This window comes from Myotis daubentonii, chromosome 2 (assembly GCF_963259705.1).
Source record: "Myotis daubentonii chromosome 2, mMyoDau2.1, whole genome shotgun sequence".
NCBI lineage: Eukaryota > Metazoa > Chordata > Mammalia > Chiroptera > Vespertilionidae > Myotis > Myotis daubentonii.
This window is the reverse complement of record NC_081841.1, coordinates 137099017-137119666: the sequence shown is the minus strand read 5'-3', so window position 1 is coordinate 137119666 and position 20650 is coordinate 137099017. Positions and strand designations below refer to the sequence as shown.

The following is a 20650-nucleotide window of genomic DNA, read 5'->3' as shown; positions in this document are numbered from 1 at the left end:
GACACGCGAACTAATTTTTTTGGTTGATTTTTTTTGTTAAATGGCATTTAAATATATAAAATAAATATCAAAAATATAAGTCGTTGTTTTACTATGGTTGCAAATATCAAAAAATTTCTATATGTGACACAGCACCAGAGTTAAGTTAGGGTTTTTCAAAATGCTGACACATCGAGCTCAAAAGGTTCACCATCACTGGTCTATATGATGTTTCAAGAAACTATTTTTTCTTTCCTTGGTTTTCATGATATTTTCTGCCTTCTCCCTTTCCTTTTGTCTTTGTCTTTTTACTGGTTTCATTATTTCCTCCTCTCATTCCTCAGGGAAATTCAGTCATCATCTATAAACTTCTAAATAAGTAACACACTTTTAATATATTCTACATACTAACCATTTGTTGACTTTTTATTTAAAAAAATATTCATTTCTGAGCTCCTATTTACTCTAAAAATTTGGATGTATATATTTTGTATTTCCTAAGCAGATAATTGTATCATCTGTGGTTTATTTATTTTATTATTTTATTTTCCACAATTGCTCATAGCACCTTTATTTGTACTAGTCAGCAACTGAAAAACCCATATGTCCTCAAATGGGTCAATGGTTAAACAAACTGTGGTATATCCATATTATGGAATACTACTCACCAATAAAAAGTAATAAACTCTTGACATATGATAAAACTTTGGTGGATTTCCATGGAATTATTATATATATATATATATATATATATATATATATATATATATATAAATTTTTATTGATTTTAGAGAGGAAGGGAAAGGGATAGAGAGAGAGAAACATCAATGATGAGAGAGAATACTGATAGGCTGCCTCCTGCATGTCCACTGGGGATTGAGCCTGCAACCCAGGCATGTGCTCTTGGCCAGAATCGAACCTGGAACCCTTCAGTCCACAGGCCAATGCTCTATCCACTGAGCCAAACTGGCTAGGGCTCCATGGAATTATTTCAAGTGAAAGAAAGCCAATCCCCAAATTTACATACTATATGATTCCATTTATATTAATATTTTTGAAATGATAAATTTTAGAAATGAAGACAGTCTTGTAGTTCCCAGTAGTTGTGTATGGGTACTCATTCTAAAAAAGGAGATAAGTGTGGTTATAAAATGCTAATATTGAGAAAGACTATTGTGTTGATAGAATTGTTTAGAATCTTCCCTACTCTGGTGGATACAGGGACCTACATATGTGATAGAACTAAGTACACACACAGAGAGAGACACACACAACAAACTAAAACTGGGAAAAACTAAATAAGATCAATGGATATTATCAGTGTCAATATTCTGTATCATCTGTGATTTATAAACTTTTTTCAATCCTTAGTATGATATAAAAATATTATTGATATACTTTATTATAGATTTTTGGTGACTCATTCCTAGTTTTCTTGAAGTTTTTACCATAATAAGTATTGAAATTTATCAAATGCTTTCTCAGTAACTATTGATGTGATTGATTATATGGTGTTTTTTCTAATTTATGAGGTGAATTTTTGTTGTTTATTTTATTTTTATATTGTTTAGTTGTTTATGATAAGCTAAGTTTGCATTTTTTAATAAATTCAATTTGATAAGGGCAAATTATCCCTTTTAAAAACTTCACTATTAATCCATCGAAATTTTGTGATTTTTTAAATCCATGTTTATAAGTGAGACTGTTCTATCATTTTTTTTTTTGTATAGTCTTTGCCAGAATTTGATTGAAAGTTACATTTACCTGCTTAATAGTTTTGGGGAATATTTCCTCCTTTTCATTTATCTGCAAAATCTTTTCAGACATTTGAAATCATCTGTTCCTAGAAAATTTAGTAGAACTGCTATAATATGTCTATTTTATGGGAAGACAGTAATAAATTAACCTACATAGTGTTTGCATCATTTTGAATTTGTACCAACAATGCGTGAGAGAACAGAATATATTGTCAATCTTTGATCTGGGGACGGGGAGAGTCGCCAAATAATAGATGAGAAATAGTATTATGGTTTAGTTCTTAATTTGTTTTCCTTTTATTATGATAAGTTCACTGAGTGCTTTAATTTCAAAGACTATGTTTTTTGTTCTTAAAAGTTGTTTTGTTCTTTTTTCAAATCTGCTTGGTTGGCATTGTCTCTTGTTTTGGCTCATTGTCTTAAATCCAACATTTATTTCATCAAATGTTTAATACATAGCTTTTTAAAATGCAATTTACTATATCACATCATTTAGTTCGAAATCTTTGTTGTTTTGTTGACCCTCAATCACAGCCACCTGTTTCCTTGCGCATGTGGTAAGTTCTAGTCACTGTTTTATGTTTGGAATACAACCAAAGGGCCCTGCTCTGATGGCATATGGAACATAAATCACCACAGGGAGAGAGTGAGAGTAAATATCCAACAACACATAAATTAATGATGTTGGAAAATTATGTTAGAAATGACAGAATGCTATGGGAAAAAGGTGTAAAGGCACAGGTGGCAGCACTAAATAAACGAATAAAGAATCCTCACTGAGGTGGAATTCAAGAAATACATGAAGGAGAACAATTAATATGGATACTTTGGAGAAGAGTGGAGCAGCCAATGTGAAGGCCATAAGGTGAGAGCACTAGGTTCTCAACTTTTCAAAGAACAGCAAGAAGGAAGCCTGCCTAGGAAGAATGAGGAAAGGCAGCGTAGGAGAGCACCAGAGGGTAAAGTGGAGTCTAGATCATGTAGCACCTGGTAGGTTCCTGTAAGGACTTTGGCTTTTATTCCAAGACATTAGGAGAGTCTTGGGAGCCACATTGGAGAGCTTTAAGCAGAAGAGTGACGGGATCTGATCTGTTTCAAAGGGGTCATTCTCATATAGAGAACAGACTCTAGATGGTGAAATGTGGAAGCAATGAAACCACCGAGAGACTATTTCAAGAATCTAGATGAGCATGGATAGAGGTTGGAAGCAGGATGATAGTGGTGAAAGTGGTGAGAAGCTGTTGGGTTGGATATATTTTGAAGGAAGATTCAAGAATATTTCCTGCTGTATCATCTGTGGGGGGGATATGAGAAATGGGCTGCATCACTATGCAAACAGAAAAAAGTGCCGAGAGAACATTAAGGTAAAGGGATTAAATGTTAAGTTTTAGATATGTTAAGGTTGAAATATATATTAGATATGCAAGTAGAGATGTTGGGTAGATAAATGGATATACAAGACTAGAGTTTGAAGGAAGAGGTGTAGGCTGGAAATTAAAATTTGGGAATAATAAGCATGTAGTATGTGTAATATTATGAAAATAAATGAGGCCACCAAGATATTAAATAAACATAAAGTTCAGAAGGTGGTCCACAGTAGATCCCTGAGGCACTCCAATGTTGAGAGGACAAAAAGATGCAAGAATTCAGCAAAGGAGAATGAAAGATTTGGCTGACGAAATAGGTAGGAACCCAGGAGAGCATAGGGTCCCAGAAGCCAAGTAAAGAAAGTTTCAAAAAGGAGGAAGTGATTCGCCATGACGAATGATGCTGACAGGTCAAAAAATAAAGTTTGAGAAATAAACATTGAATTTTGCAATGTGGACATTGTTAATGACCATGACAAGAGCATTTTTGTTGGATTGGTAAAGTCTAAAACCTGATTAGAGTGGGTATAAGAGAAGTGGGAGGAGAGAAATTAGAGACAGCAATGATAGACACCTCTTAAAGTGTTGCTTTAAAGGGGAACAAAGAAATATCAAGAGGAAAGGTGTTAACAATATAATTTATTAATGTTTTATGCTGATGGAAATTTTTTGGTTGAGATGGAACACCTGATGACTGTTGCCCAGACAGTGGAGAAGACAGAAAGTGGTCCAAAGGAAGGGCAGGTGGAGTTAGAGCTGGGAGCCTGAGGAAGTTCTCACCTTTCTGTCACATTTCTTTCGGATGTGGGAAGAGCCAATAACCATTTTGGACTTGGATATGCCTGCCCCACTGAAAAAACATCCATGTGCCCCAACCGGGACTGGGGAACAAACCTGTAACCCAGGTACATGCCCTTGACTGGAATCAAACGCACAACCCTTCCTCGTGGTTCGGCACTCCACCCCTGAGCAACACCGACCAGGGTGTGTTCCTAGCTTTTTAATCAGTGAGGAACTTAAGCAAAGGTTCATAGCTCACTTACAGAAGGCCTATCAATAGTCATTGGTAAGCCCAATGCTTATTCTCTTAGGAGCAGCCCATGCAGCATTAATTTACTTTCCCATCATCTTCCCCTCAATCTCAGCTATTTTTCTAGGTTCTTTCTAAATTTGGGGAATGGTTGAGTAGAGGAGAAAATCTGCAGCAAGTTTCTAAGTCCTATCCAAAATCTGAGTTTCAAATAGAAAAAAAAAAAAACCTGAGTTTCAATCACGTTTCATAACATAAATTCCATGAACGTGGATAATGTCTTAAACTCACTGTGCCCCATTTTCCACATGATTCCTCCTCACATATTTGTAGAAGTCAATAGTTTGTAAATTGCAACACATGATGCAAAAACAGTGTGTTTAGATTATTTTCTCTCTTCCATATTACCTCTTTTCTGAATGCTACAGTGATACACATGAGCATACATTATGGGTAAATAGATACAACTGCTATGCATTCTCTGCAAATTTGCCTGATTTCAGCTCTCTTCACTATATATACGTTTTTGAAATCTATCTATCAATTTTAACTACTAGATGCTTTTTAAGAAAACATGTATGTAACATTCCTAACAGCTTATCTTTTCAAAATGATCTTTTGTCCATCAGGTATTCATTAAAGAGGGATCTTCTCTAGAGTTTCCAAGTCAGCAAGTGTGCTGGGCTGCATATCTGGCGCTTGGGCCAGATGGGGCGCTCTCTGCTTTCTGTTCCTAAAACACATAGATAGGAATGTGCTGACATCAGGCCAGGCCTTGAGATATGGTCTCATGGCCCCTTCCCAGCATGCTGTGCTCTCTGTTCCTAGAACACATAGATAGGAAGGTAATCACTGTAATGATGCTGTACTGTGTCAGGAACTAAGGTTTTGTAACTTTGTGGTTTTTGCAAATAAAAACGCTGTAACTCCTGCAGTTAGCGCTTCAGTTCAGCCTCTGCTTTGGCAGGGTGCTGTAACTGTAGTCGCTGGCCAGCTTAATAAAGGCTCCTAAATTTTGATCTGAGTCCTGGTGGTCATCTCCGCGGGTCACCCCATTACAGCAAGCACTTGATTATTTTGCTGTATTTTACCAGTTTAAAGATTTCTATCTGTTCCTTTAAAAAAAATAGATACATATGTATCTGGGCTTCAATTAAATTGTACTTGTTAAGCTTAGTGTAGTTAGTTTTGGTTCTATACACATTGTAAACCCCATAAACATATGTAGTCCAGCATTCCAAAGTCCTGGTGCTGGTTTAATAATATATGGTGCACACAAAACACATTAAATACGTATTACAAGTGGCAAGGTTTTCTTCACAGAAATCTATAAGGACATTTCATTTGCAAAAAGTGCCTTTTGCTGTAGGGTTTTTAAAAACATCATTTTACAGTGAAAAAATAAACTTTAGTTTCTTTGATATGCTAGTTTCACTGAAAAACTGTATTACTGGAGAATGCTTACTATTTGTATAACCATATTTCAGTTAAAATCTTCCTGAGACAAAAAGTTCATTTGTTTGTGTTGTGGGTCTGGGCCAGGGGTGATAAAAAGCCTGAAGTCCAGGCAATCAGGGTGAGAACAAGGCAGGTGTCATTTTTTATTGTAATTGGCCAGAGCTGAAGTCAGGACTTTCTCCCTCTCTCGGAGGCTATTGTGGAATTTGCAGCAATCACCCTGGCTGACTGCCCATCACACAGCTGAACAGTGCACAAAAAAATATCTGGGGAGAAGGCCACAGCATATTTTTTAAATTCTCATTGTTTTTATCCTTCAAATTTGAAAGATATTTTTAAAGAGAAAACGAAAAACTCACCCAGCTGTTACCACCATTCATATTCCAATAGCCTCCAAAGTGCTCCAGGCCACCTGGTTGACTTCTGCCTTGGAGTCGGTCCAGAAAAGCATTATTTACCCTTTAAAACAATGAAAAATGTGTGTAAGTAAAAAGCTTGCTGCAGGGTTGAGCGATTTTTGAGAGCCTATTGTGCTGTATGACTGCCCATGGGGATTGCTTCCTCCCTTCAGTTTAGAAGAAATCTACAGAAACTTCTTTTCACATTAACCACATGCCATGCTGTTAACAGCCCTTTGCTGGACCTGGTGCCAGTTGTGGCTCAGGCCAGAGGGACACAGTTCTTAATTTCAGTTTCACTGGTCCATCTTCTACCAGTTCATCAAGATCTTTCTTGGCCCCAGAGACTGGGAAAAGATAGAACTCACAAAAACTAAAACATGAAGAGAAATCAAAATAGCTCTGCGACACAGTTGTTGCAAGAAAGACATCCCTCCCATATGCCCTTACCCCATTGTCAGTCTTGCTAACGTAAATCCCACAAGTGAAAAATAGAAGAAAAATGGGACAAGTGTATGGGAAAGGGGGAACCCGAACTTTCAAGAGGGAATGGGTACATCTTTCACTGATGTTCAGACATGCTTGCAGCAACCAATTCCAGAAATTAAATTTAACACATAGGAGGCAAAATCATGAAGAAAGGCAAGTGGTTTCCATAAAGGTCAGAATATAAGTTAACTGTAGGGTAATAGTTATATTCTATTTCTAGAGCTGGTTACCTGGTTGTTCACTTTACAAATAATCATTCTAAATATTTGTTTCATGGGCTTGGATATTCCTGCTCTACTAAAAAATGTAATTAAAAAATTTTTTAATTAAAAAAAAATAAATTAAAGACAACATCCTGTTCTGAGTTGCCTTGGTATGGATGAGTTGAATCAGGGAGGTGATGGCTGGAGAAACATTGTGACAGGTACCCTGGTCAGCAAATTACTGAGGAATAGTGTCATTAAGACTATAAGCTTCTTGTTAGCAACACAATGCCTGGTGCATAGCAGCTACTCAATTCATATTTATGGGAGGAAAGGCAGATTGGCCCATCACAATAACCTCCTTTTCTGTCATGAAGATTAGGAGAATGTGGACATGGTGGGTGCTGTAAGTCCATGACTGTGGGAGGTTTGGGAACTTTGAAGATGATGACTGCAGGGTGGCAAAGTCAGAGGCTGGCCTCTTGGGGTGGGTTGGGGAGGGTTACTTGTCTGTGCTTGCTCAGGGCTAACTAGCTAAAATGCCAACTGCATGTTGACCCAGTTGGATCTCTGGATTATTAGGTTGCTTTTTTCTCAACAACTTCAAGTCCCACCAAGCACTGGTTACATCTTAGTTATTAGAAAAGTTTTTTCTTTTCACCATAATATCTACCCAAGTCATATTCTGGAAAGCCTGGCTCACTGCAGAGCTCAAGTTTAAATCACCTTTACAGGACCTCTCAGCACACAGATCGAATAGTATCTTACTGAGCTGGAGATGCACATATTAAGAAAATGAAAGCTTCCCCTGCTCCCCTTTAAACAACACAACCAATGATATTCTGGCCTGCACAGGCACCTAGGACTGTTTTTATCCAGTCTTTTTGCCAGTAACAAAGATGGGCTTTCTGTCAACATCCCCATCCCACCCCATATCCAAACCACTAGAAGGACTGTTGGCTCTACCCACTAAACACATCCAGAATTCACCCATTTCTTCCGTGACCACTATTCTAGTCCAAACCACTATCCTCTCTCACCCTGCTTCTGCTTCTACTCCTGCCCTCTGTGATCCATTCTCCATATAACCAGCTTACTAAATCATAAAAGGGATCATGCCTTCCTTTTGCTTAAAACCGTCCTGTGACTTTCCATTAGTCTTAAAATAAAATCACTGGCTTAAAAAATCTTGTATCTTCTGGCTCCTGCCTATGTTTTCTACCCTATTTTATATTATTCTCTTCCAGTGATTGGGAACTCAAAAAGTCCAAGCTCATTCCCCCTTTAGGACCTTTGCATTTGCTCCTATGCCTGAATATGGGGCATCCATATGTTTTGTCTCTGCATGACTAGCTCTTGTCCTGTGATGTCACCTCTCTTTTGAGGAATTATCACCTCCAATCTCTCCAACATCACACTACGGTGTGGTCCTCATGGTATGCATCATTGTGTAAAGTAATCTTACTGTTAAATTGTTGACTTCTATTTCTTTCCTCCAGATTGTAATTTCCAAGCAGTCAGGGACCTCTGCCTTGCTTAGTCTATTCCCAGTGCTGAGAACAAAGCTTTCACATGCTCTAATATGTTAAAGGTAAATGAATAATTTATCCAGGTGCATGGTCCTCATCTATGCCTGCTTCTGTGGCTGCAGCTGCATCATGAAACTACCAATGGTGGTGAAGGCAGGCTGCAAAACTGCTCACTGTCCACTGCTCTCACTTCGTTCAAGCACTGTGCAGACTGATGGCTTGTCATCCATGCAAAGTGATGCAATTGAGCACCTGTTACTAGGACAGCAGAGGCAGTCAACCAGAGATCACGGGTGGTAAAGATATTATTTTTCTCAATTTCTATTGAGAATTCAAATAGGAAAAAAAAAGTACCAGTATATATTTTTATTTACTAATGTTAGAAAGTGCATACATTTTATTGCTCTCAAACTCATGCTCTAGATTTTCTTCTCAGGGTTAAATTTGATAAAAAAAAAAAAAATGTCATTCAAGGATGGTTCAAGTTTCAATAAATCAATTCAGTTCATTCCAGTTTTCAGCTTACAGTCCAGTTCCTTTCAAGTCCTTGACCTCCATGGTCTCCATCTTTTCTCTCTGGAGTTTAAACTTCCCTCTCTTACTCAAAAAGTTACACCGAATCAGATGCAGGTACGTGCACTCAAGCCCAATCATGACAGGATTCATTGAAAGCCTGTGAGGAATCCCACAAGCTTTCTATTATTAAAGTCAGGCCTGAGTTTTGGCTTTTTTGTGAACTTCTAAACAGTAGAAAGCACATTGTCTTTTTTACTCTAATAGAATGAATGCCCATGGAGAAAAGCTAACATGTCCCCTCCACACAGACCATGCAGCTTGTGTTGCTGTCCACGGCAGGAATGAGCACAGCTATTTTATTCATAAAGACATTACTAAATGAGTATTTTCATATGATAACATGGAAAAGCTCACCATAAACTCTAAAAGACAAAATTAATATCAACTATTTTCAGAAATTGATTCAGAATATTTTAAAAATGTGGTTGAAGACTCAATCAATTATTTCTAAACTGATTATTAAGTTTATTATTCAGAGATATTTCTTCATGGATTGAATTTAGATCCACACTTAACTAGAATCAATTGAAAGAGAAAATAAGATGTAGAAAATGAATACCCCTCAATATTTAAGTAGTCAGCGGTATGGAACTAAATCTAAAGAATGAGGATCAAGGTTCCCATAACAAAAAAGAAAAAAAAAAAGTAATCCTTTCCACCTCTAATCAAATAACTTGCATTTTTATTGGATGCCTATTGAAGATTAATTTCTTAGCAACAGCATTTATTAATGTGACATACTGCTATCTTTAAGATGCTTAAAGCTTTACAACCCAATTAATCCTCAAAAATCCAAAAAAATAACTGGTTATACTAACAACTGGTGTTATATAATATCAGGTTTTTTAATAGAAAGATGTTTAAAGAGAAAAATGAGATTAACCTATAAAAGACTAAACTAATTTGTGGCCTATTTTATAAAAATAGGCAGCAGTAATGGTGTCCCCTTACCCAACAAAATAGTCTAACCAATATATCAGAGTTTTGATGTCTTATTATAAGCAGAGGAGAATGCATGGATTCACATTTGACATTTTACAATTATTTTGACTGTACGACAGAAGCAACATAATCCAGTCAAAAGGATAGGCGCACCATCCACAGTGGCTACAGTATTGGAAGCTTCTCTTAATACCTTTTAAAGTCTCATTTACAAAATGAAACTGCCACAGTTAAAAATACACCTTAGTGGGAGAATTTAAACATATAAAAGAAGCTACTAAGTTTCAAAAGAAGAATTTACTCCTTTAAATCATGAGAGCCTTTGCATTAAATTATTCCAAGACACTCAAGCTCATTGCAATAAACTCCAATAACCCAAGTGCCCCTCAGGAAAATAACACAATAATGACAGATATGGTGGCTATTAACACTGTCCCAACACCAACATGATATTTTAATGGGTACTGTATAGAGAATACCTACACTATTAAAAAGTCCTTACTGGTTCTATTTTAAGTTTTTTCCTAATATGTTAGTCAATATAAAATAACTTTATGTCAGTTTTTGTCCAAGCTTTTGTATTCAAGGATAGGTATTTCACCATCAATACTACAAATGACCATGCATCATCTCAAAAAATATACTTTCTTCCATGGTAAGCAAATGAAATATAATCTAAATAAACATATAGCTTGAAAGCACAATTCAGCTTTCTAGTGTAAATATATGCCACCTATCCAGAACAAAAAATGGGTATTGTATGTGTACGTACACAAATGTGTAGCAGCTGTCATCCTCACATAAAAGATAATATGCATTTCAAAACTGCATTCAATATTACTATAGTGCTTGCCTAAAACATTGCAAGCAATTTATAGGTAATGTTTTTAACCAAAGATGCTAAACTATGAGCCATTTATACCTCCTGTGCTCATCCTGCTGGGTTCTGATTCTTTCTTCCTCCTGTTGTTGTCGCTTAAATTCCAGTAATTCACTCTAGGAACAAGAAAAGTTTTAAAATATGGTTTTCAATTCACTTGGTTACACAGAAGACAGCCAAATCAATTACATGTTTAACCTTAGCAGATGCAATATTTCATTTTTGAAACTTTTATTTAAGTACCATTTCCATGTGAAAGTATTTTCTTATATGACTAGGTAGCAAAAAATAATTATGCTTTAATCAAACAATAGCTCTCCAAGTATAAAATAGTGAGATTAAAAAGCCAAATGTGCATGTTCGAGATATTAGATCAAGATATTACAACACACACAGAGGGAATCACAATGTGAGTCAAACTTACCTGTGTCTTACAAAGTAAAAGAAATCAATTTTTTTCCTTAAATAATGCCATACAATACTATTTATTGGTCATTTCTCTAGCATTTCTTTCCTAACAAAGCTGAAGGAACTTACAAATAAATATTGGATTCAATTCTATAGTGCAATTCCATTAGTAAAATGTTATCCATCCTAGAGAATAATCACTCAACCTATCATTGACAAGTTACTTCTAATATTAGAACTTTGAACTTTCTGTAGGAGATACTGTGCTTTGAAAAGGAGATCACCTTACTACAACTTAATCTCTAGCTTCTGACATTCTGATTATCCTCTTGCAAGAGGTACAATTTCCAAACTCAGTTATTATATTTACAGTATTAATCCAAAGAACTACGTGCCAGGGTTTCTCTAATACTCAACTACCTACCTGGAGGTAGACTGAGTTTTAACCTCATTTCAAAAAAAAAGGCACAGGGAAGGATTATAAGCTCCTGTCCTATGTTAGTGCCTGAGCCAGAGAGATTGTCTGGTATAGAAAATACTGCCATGTTTTGATAAACATATACCAACATGTATTTTTTTTTTTTATTGCTTAAAGTATTACAAAGGGTATTACATATGTATCCATTTTATCCCCCCCGCCCTAGACAGTCCCCTTCAACATGTATTTTTTAACCTCCAAATTTCCTTGATGAAAAGTATATAATAAGTTCAAAGTCCAAATTTACATCTTTTTAAAACTTTATTCAAAGATCTTCCAACATTCTATAGCTCCCAAAATAAAAAAACTGGTTTCTTATATGGTGATATTACAAATACATTACTCATCAATCCTTAAAGTAGATTATTTAATTCTAATTCCAATATATCACCGACAATAAGGGAAAATTAAAGAGTTTTCTAAATAATTGAATGATATTCATTCAACCATTCCACACACATTCACGAAATACCAAATGCCAACTCTTGTCCTAGGGAGACTTACTTTTACACAGTAGCTTAAAGGCTCTTTCATCTTAATTTCTGTCACTATAATATATGTACATACTTTTAAAAGTCTGCCAGGTTACAGTACTACTACAGTCCTCACCCTGGCCCCCACAATCACTTCAGTACTGTGGATGGTTTCATGTTCAATTACCTCTTTAATCGCATGCATATTCTTCTATCTCTTATTTTTCAATTGTATCATCTTTTGAATTCCTACTATGGAGGAAGATTTATGGCTCTATTACTACCTCCATCCGAACCCCAACTTTCCCTCCCAGTACATCACCATACTCCTTCCTCACCCTTACAATTCTCTCTCTATATATTTTTTTAACTTACAATGTGGTGGGAGGAGCTCCTCTTTTAGACATCCAATTCACCCTCCTCTTTTCAATGCCAGCCATCAGAGGTGCCAGGTGCCTATAATTCCTGACTTGCCTTGGGATTACTTCTTGCAAATGAGTTCTGACTTTTCCTTCTCTAGGTTTCAGCTTCCAAAATTGCTGATATCTTTTCTTTATGGCAGTTTCCTGAACTGTTTGTTCTTATTGGCTTATGCCTTTCTCTCTTATCCTCACCAGAGGATGTTTATTGATTTGAGGTAGGAGGTGAGAGAGGGAAACATCGATGTGAGAGAAAAACATCTATTGGTTGCACACACCCCACCAGAGATCAAACCAGCAACCTAGGTATGTGCCCTGACGGGGAATTAAGCCCACAGCCTTTTCCCTATTCTGGAAGATGTGTCAATCAACCCAGCCACGTGAGGCTCAGTGGCTCAGTTACTATTTTAGATAGAGGCTCAAGAAAGGTCTTTGGAGGACAATATAGCAATAACATCAACATGTAAAATGTACACATCCTTTGAAGAAGTGTTCAAAGATGTCTGTATAAAGACCATCACAGTTGTACTACTAAAATAGTAAAAATTCAAGTACAAGTCATAATACCCATTAATAAGGAACTGGTGCAATAACTTAGACCATCCACACACTGGGATACTATGCATCAGTTATAAAAATAAGGTAGATGGGGAGAGAGGAGGCAGCAATAGAGACATATAAATAATATACAATATATTAAATGATAAAAGATAGATTCAGAGCAGCTTTCTTGGGATTGTTTTATGTAAACAGAAAAGATACACATAAATCCATTTCAAGTTTAATGTTGGTGTGCATATTTAAAACATATTTATGGGAAAACACACCTAACATATTAACTGGAATTACCACTGGGGAAAGAAACATGGAAGGTAGATGGGCAGGGTAGGAAATTTAAACATCATATATCATTTTATCTCTTGAAACCACATGAATATAGTAGTTCCTCATACTATCAACAGAGGTTTATCTGTGTGGGACACCATTTCTGTTTCTTTATGCTTTCCTTTGTTTAAAAATCCTAACAAGGATTGTGTTTAATACTTAAAGATGTAAAAGACCAAAGCACTGCATTATGATGCTAAGAACTGTCAGGGAGGAAAAAAGAGGACTGGAGAGAGAGGCGTGCAGTACTACCCTGTGACAGAGGCCAAGGGCGGGTGCCGGGAAAACACCCAGGGCAGGAGAGAAATGCGGATGGGGAGCTGATGCGTCCTCGTCATGCAAGAACATTGCTCCAGATGGCAGAAGGAGAAGCTGTGGATCTGCTGCACTCAGGATTATTAATCTACAACTAGCAAAGCACATTTACTAGGGACAGGGTGGCTTTCGTTTGGTACCATGAAGGATAATTTCAACTAATGGATTTGTTCTGCTGAATTGCCTCTACAGATGCATTCACATGCCTTATGAGCATATTTCTGGTTCATTTACTGGATTCTCATACAGAACTGCACTACCTGGTTGGACAGATACAAAATAAGTTGTTTCTGTTCCAAGGACTGAGCTTTGGACATTAAGAAAATCAAAATGCTCTGAGCAGGAGGGACATGACATACAGCATCCGAGACACTGTCAAGTCCTTTCCCATTCTACACACACTTGATAAGCACCAGTCATTTTCAGACACCTAGGTTCATGCTAAAGGTACAGATGCAAATACACACAACTCCACCCTGAAGGAAATCACAGTTTAGTGAGGGAGACAGACCCAGAAACAACCACGATATAAGACAGAAAGAAATGCATTGCTGAACACAATTTCAAGCAGTGTGACACAGGAATATGAAGGAAGACAAACAAGAGAAATAAGGAGCAAATGTTTTTGTGTGTTGCTTGATATTTTAAGTGTGCCCCTGAAGACTTCCAGAAGAAAGAGAGTCTTCTCACTGCTCTACACAACTCCCTACCTTCAGAAGGGGTGCCACTCAAAGAGAGTACTTAATTTGATAAGCAGAATATCATCCTGGAGATGCCAAACACCAACCTTCCTGTAAACATTGGCCAGTAGTATGTGGTAAATGAGGACAACACTGCAACTGTTGCTGCTGCCTGTGTGTGCCCCGCGGGGGCTGCCCTCGCCAGAGGAAAGGCAGCTGTGCAGGGGAGCTGCAGGTGGGCACCAAGAGTCAGTGCTGGGGCCCCAGCTGACAGCAAGAAGTAAAGGGGTCACCATTTCCTGCTAGAAGTTGTAGAAATCGCTTCTGTGTTCCCATTTACCCAAAGGTTAAATATACAACAGACAGGTGTGTGCAGGGCTGGACGCTTGAGAAACCAGATGAGGCTAGCTAGAGTGAAAGGCATGCTCCACAGCAAGGCTGTGGTGCAGTAATTGAAGACCAGGATAGGGTCATTTTATAATTATGTCTGAATCCCAGCGAGGCGTGTTCTGATATGGTTCAGCTTGATGCTTTATGTAAGCATTAAAGTGTCATCACCCGGGAAGGACACACTTCTCCCAGGAGAGGATGTCCTCTCAACTCTACAAGGGGAAAAGGACAGTGGAGACAGGGAGTTAAAGAACTCCTCCTTTGAATGTTTTGTTGTTGTTTTTTAAATAGAGGAGAGTTTTGAGGGGAGAGGAGACAGTTTAGAGAAGTCTAGGTTCTGCTGCTCCCCACAGTAATGCCTTCACCCAGAAGGACAAAGGTGTCCTTGGCTATGAGAAAAATTAGAAACTACCCCCCAAACTAGGAAGATCTACCAAATCAAAGAAAATAAATACTAATGGGTAAAGTAGGAGAGTCAAAATTAGCATCTATAATATACTAGAGGCCCAGTACACAACATTCATACCCTGGGGGAGAGGGGTCCCTCAGCTGGGCCTGCAACCTCTCATGGTCCAGGACCCCTCGGGAGATGTCCTCCTACCGGCTTAGGCCCACTCCCCCAGGGGGTGGAAGAGGCTGGCTTCTGTCTGAGCGGTGCTCCCCCTGTGGGAACACACTGACCACCAGGGGACAGCTCCTGTGTTGAGAGTCTGCCCTCTGGTGATTAGTGCGCATCATAGCAACCGATCATTCTGCTGTTCCATCAATTTGCATATTAGCCTTTTATTATATAGGACTAGAGGCCTGGTGCACAAAAATTTGTGCACTGGCGGGGAGGGGAGGTGGGGGTGTCCTTCAGCCCCACTTGTGCCCTCTCACAGTCTGGGACCCCTCGGGAGATAACCACCTGCTGGCTTAGGCCTGCTCCCCGGGTGGCAGATGGCAGGCCCGATCCCTCGGTGCCTGCCCCGCCTCCCCGGGTCGCGCACACGGCAGGGAAAATGTATAAAGTATAATAACTATAAAAGTAAACAGTAATCACTCATTAAAAACTCTCTACCCAGAGATAAGCTCTTTAACATGTCATCAAACTTCCTTTATGTCTTAATTTATACACATAGATTATACTTTACCATCACTTCAGGTCATATCTACAGAGCTACCATGTGCTAGGCATTAGTAGAAATTCTATACATACTTTCTCTCATATAACTCTAGAAGTGATGTCATGAGGTAATAACATCACTATCAGACATACAAATGAAGCTTAGAGATGAAGTAATTTATACCAGTTCAGTAAGAAGAGGTAGATTTCCAAACTCCCCCAGAATTTTTATTTTATTTTTTCATTTTAATATAGGTGGGCATATTCCCATGTCACTAAAACATGGCATTAATTGCTGCACAATATTCCACATGTCATCTCTAAATCCTCTATTGCTGACCAAATGGTTTCAAACTTTCCACTTACTATCATTTTAAAAAATAAACCACCTTGTACATGCATCTTATGTGATACCTCATTAATTCCTCAGAATAAACATACATCTTTAAGATCTAATACTTTTAGGAAATGCTTCAGAATTTGATGTTGTCAAAAAGCCCTTCAGTTCACCTCTCACCAGAAGCAGTACAGGGAAGTGTGAAATACTTTAATAGCTAATCATGTCAGGTCTGTTCGCCCCAGCAAACACACAAATTATTATCCATATTTTTCAAAAGCCTCTTGTTTATAATCTCATGATTATTCTCCCAGTTGAAATGTAGAAAGATTTTTTCAAATTGCCTCAAATTCCATTGAAATTTTTATTGGATTTGCATTAAACTCACAAGTTAATTTGGATAGAACTGTAGTAATTATAATATTGAATTTTACCACTCTGGTGCATCATCCATCTTTACTTTATTCAAATTGACAGTCATGGATTGCAGGAAACTTCAGGGGTTTTGTTTTCTTTTGTTTTAGGCAAATTTTTACATAGTGGCTTTTTCATGAGATCTTTCTATCCCATTATATTGTCTAATTAATTTTTTTAATTAAATCTTTATTGTTCAGATTATTACATTTGTTCCTCTTTTTCCCCCCCATAACTCCCCTCCTCCCAGTTCCCACCCCACCCTCTGCCCTCACTCCCCACCCACTGTCCTCATCCATAGGTGCACGATGTTTGTCCAGTCTCTTCCCACATCCCCCACACCCCTTTCCCCCCCAAGAATAGTCAGTCCATTCCCTTTCTATGTCCCTGATTCTATTATAATCACCAGTTCATTCTGTCCATCAGATTATTTATTCACTTGATTCTTAGATTCACTTGTTGATAGATGCGTATTTGTTGTTCATAATTTGTATCTTTACCTTTTTCTTCTTCTTCCTCTTCTTAAAGGATACCTTTCAGCATTTCATATAATACTGGTTTGGTGGTGATGAACTCCTTTAGCTTTTCCTTATCTGTGAAGCTTTTTATCTGACCTTCAATTCTGAATGATAGCTTTGCTGGATAAAGTAATCTTGGTTGCAGGTTCTTCGTATTCATCACTTTGAATATTTCTTGCCACTCCCTTCTGGCCTGCAAAGTTTCTGTTGAGAAATCAGCTGACAGTCATATGGGTATTCCCTTGTAGGCAACTGAGTTTCTTTCTCTTGCTGCTTTTAAGATTCTCTCTTTGTCTTTTGCTCTTGGCATTTTAATGATGATGTGTCTTGGTGTGGTCCTCTTTGGATTCCTTTTGTTTGGGGTTCTCTGTGCTCCCAGGACTTGTAAGTCTATTTCTTTCACCAGGTAGGAGAAGTTTTCTGTCATTATTTCTTCAAATAGGTTTTCAATATCTTGCTCTCTCTCATCTTCTGGCACCCCTATAATTTGGATATTGGTACGCTTGAAGCTGTCCCAGAGGCTCCTTACACTATCTTAGTATTTTCGGATTCTTTTTTCATTTTGCTTTTCTGGTTGGGTGTTTTTTGCTTCTTCGTATTTCAAATCTTTGACTTGAATCTTGCGATCCTCTGGTCTGCTGTTGGGAGTCTGTATAATATTCTTTATTTCAGTCAGTGTATGCTTAATTTCTAGTTGGTCCTTTATCACAACATCGAGGGTCTCATTAGATTTCTTGTACATCTCATTAGGTTTCTCGGCAGTCTCTAGAAGACTCTTGAAAGACCTCAAAAGTGTGGTTTTGAATTCTATATCCAGCAGCCTGCTTTCCTCCATTTCTGTCATTTGTGTCCTGTTTCTTTGTCTCGGCATTTTTCATGCTTCGCTGTGTCGATAGAGTGGCTTTCTGTGCTAAATGTCCCAATTACCTGAGGTAGACACTCTTGGTGCACCCCCTTGTGGTCTTTTTGTGCAGTCTTGTTGTAGCTAAGCCTTGATTGTTGTAGGTAACACTGGGAGGGATTTGACCTCCAGGCCAATTGACTGTGAGAATCAGCTGTGTCTGCAGTGGGAGAACTTCTGTCCTGGATCTCTAGGGTGGTGCTAATCTAGCCTCTCCCTGAGGCTAACCAGCAAATGCCTGCGTGCAAGGCTCCGGCAGGGCGGGTCCCAGGGGATCAACAGGGCTGGCGGAGTGAACAGTTATGGCTGCTCTCAGTCCTGTCCCCAGAGGCTCTGCCTCTCAGTGTCCCAGCAACCACTGCAAGTACCTCAGAGAGAAAGCTGCCCTCGAGTTCCGACCAATGCCAGACAGTCCTGCTTCTCCCATTTGAGTCAGGGTCCCCAGAGACTCACCTGGAACTGGAGCCCAGAGCCTGAGACTCCCTCCCAATTGAAACAGACAACCGTGCCCTCAGCAGCCAGCCCGCTCTGCACGCACCTCTGCACCTTTGTATTTTACTTCAGCACCGCACTTCCTCTGAGTCTCAGTATGCTTTTCTCTTTCCTTCTAGTTGTAGAATTTCCCCTCAGCCAGCCTTCCTGTGGTTCTGGGTGATGTCCTTTCTGTCTTTTAGTTGTATTTTTGAAGTGGTTGTGCAAGGCAGCAATCTCCGGTGTTTACCTGTGCCGCCATCTTGGTTTCTCCTGTCTAATTAATTTTTGCTGATATGTGAGAAAGTTGTTGATTTTTGTATATATATTTTATAACCAACTCCTGCTTATTTAACTCCATTTGTTCTAATCACTTTTCAGTTGATTCTCTTGGATTGTGCAAGCAAATGGCTCTCATCCATAGATAACTATACTTAGTTCCAATAACTAGAAAAGCTCCTTTCTAATTTTTATCTTATCAAGTTGGCTAAAACATTTCCTCAACTTTGTTCCATTTTATATTAAGAGGGTTTTTTTTTAGCTGAAAAGATTTTTTTCGTCAAATAATTTTGAGAGTTTGAATTTCCAGAACAATACTGGCTGTGTGGAGGTGCTGCAGTTAGTCTTGTGTTATCCACTGTTCTAGTTTCACCACTGAGTCCACTGTTGGTTATTGGATTGGAAGACTATATGAATGCTAAGAAAAGTTTTTATTCCTAATTCACTAGTTTTTTTAAATTGATAGTACAGGTTAAAATTTATCAAAATCTTTTTTTACAATTAAAGAGGTAGTCAAATACTTTTTTCTCTCATGACCTATCTTATTGCAATAAGATATAAAAAGTTATATAGTTAGTGATCTTTGCATTCCTCGAATAAACCTTACTTTACTATAATAAATTAAGAGAAAAGTACCATTAATTAATTTTTTTCTGTTATTCTCTATAAGTTTCTCCCTTTATCTGGTTGTGACATCATGGGGATGATAGCTAAATAATATTGATTCTAAATTATTTTGTCTTTTCCTCCCCATAAAACAATTTGTAAAGCATAGGAAAAAAATCTGTTCCTTGTAAATTCCAATGAACTTGACTGTAAAATGACCCAGGTTTAGCTTGTTAGGGAAACGTAATTCTCAGAAAACTTTAGAAATTACTTGCATTTTTATTTGTTTTTATATATTTTAATTATTTGAGTTATTTTGGAGTTTTATATGTTCTTATAAAATAATTTACTTAATTCACATATTTAACTTGTTAGCATAGTATTATCTATAGTCATATAGAGTTAAATATTTTATAAATCTATGGTTTCAGTCCCTCATTTCTAATGTTGTGTATTTGCATTTTTATTAATCTTTTATTAATTAGAATTGCCAGTGACTTGCTCATTTTGTTGACCTTATCAAAAAACAAACTGTTGGATTTTTATAACAGCTGTTTCTTGAAGTTTTGTTATTAATTTCTGTTCTTATCTTAATTACTTCTTTCAGTAACTGTTTGTTGTTCCTGTTCTAAATTATTGGACTGGATATTTAATCCATTTCTTTTTTTAGTACTGATTTGATTTAAAATTATGATCTTTCTGAATACAATGTCTCAGACTACAGCTTTGCACACATTCTTCATATGGTGCCCTCACAATAATTTGTTATGAGTTCTATAATATTTTTTATTTTTTGGCTTATTTATATTTTTCAAATGACTATATAAAATCAATAACCATGCAAAAACCAGTGAGTGGAATCAGCCTACCAGAAGTTTTTTTTTAATCCCTGAAAGATAGAAAGGAGACAGGACAAATTGTACCGAGAAACAAATATGTGGGATAAACTGCTGCTGAGTTAGCAGTGCTTCCAAATGAGCTCCAAATGATGTGGTTTTTTAGATGATCAGCTGGAGAACTTCACTGAAAGCAGTTTAGCAGTGGGCTCTCTTCACTCTACACTACACGTGAGATAGCACTGACATGGCCCACAAGGTGAACAATGAATGGAGAAGGGATGTCTGTGCTCAGAGAAAGAGGACAATGTCCCAGGAACCTAGTGACTACAGGAAAACAAGAGGCTGCCATATCCAGAAGACAAGCTCTTGCATACCTCACTTAGCAGAACGCCCAAAGAACTATTAGACAATAACCAAGAATCACCAAACATTTAAGAAAACCATGAGAACATGATTATCACTCATATGTGGAATCTAACGAACAAAATAAATGGATGAACAAAATAGATCCAGAGACATACAAC

At 37.6% G+C, this 20650-nt stretch overlaps 1 protein-coding gene across 2 annotated transcripts in view; it reads right to left on the bottom strand.

Annotated features, from left to right (window-relative positions):
- Positions 1–20650, bottom strand: part of EPSTI1 (epithelial stromal interaction 1) — a 116907-nt gene that overhangs the window by 1506 nt on the left and 94751 nt on the right. For both annotated transcript variants that reach the window (XM_059684709.1, XM_059684710.1), the window contains 2 exons: positions 10651–10724; positions 5951–6050 (listed from right to left, as the gene is read on the bottom strand). In XM_059684709.1, coding sequence (XP_059540692.1) covers positions 5951–6050; positions 10651–10724 — 174 coding nt within the window. The remainder of the gene's footprint in view (positions 1–5950; positions 6051–10650; positions 10725–20650) is intronic.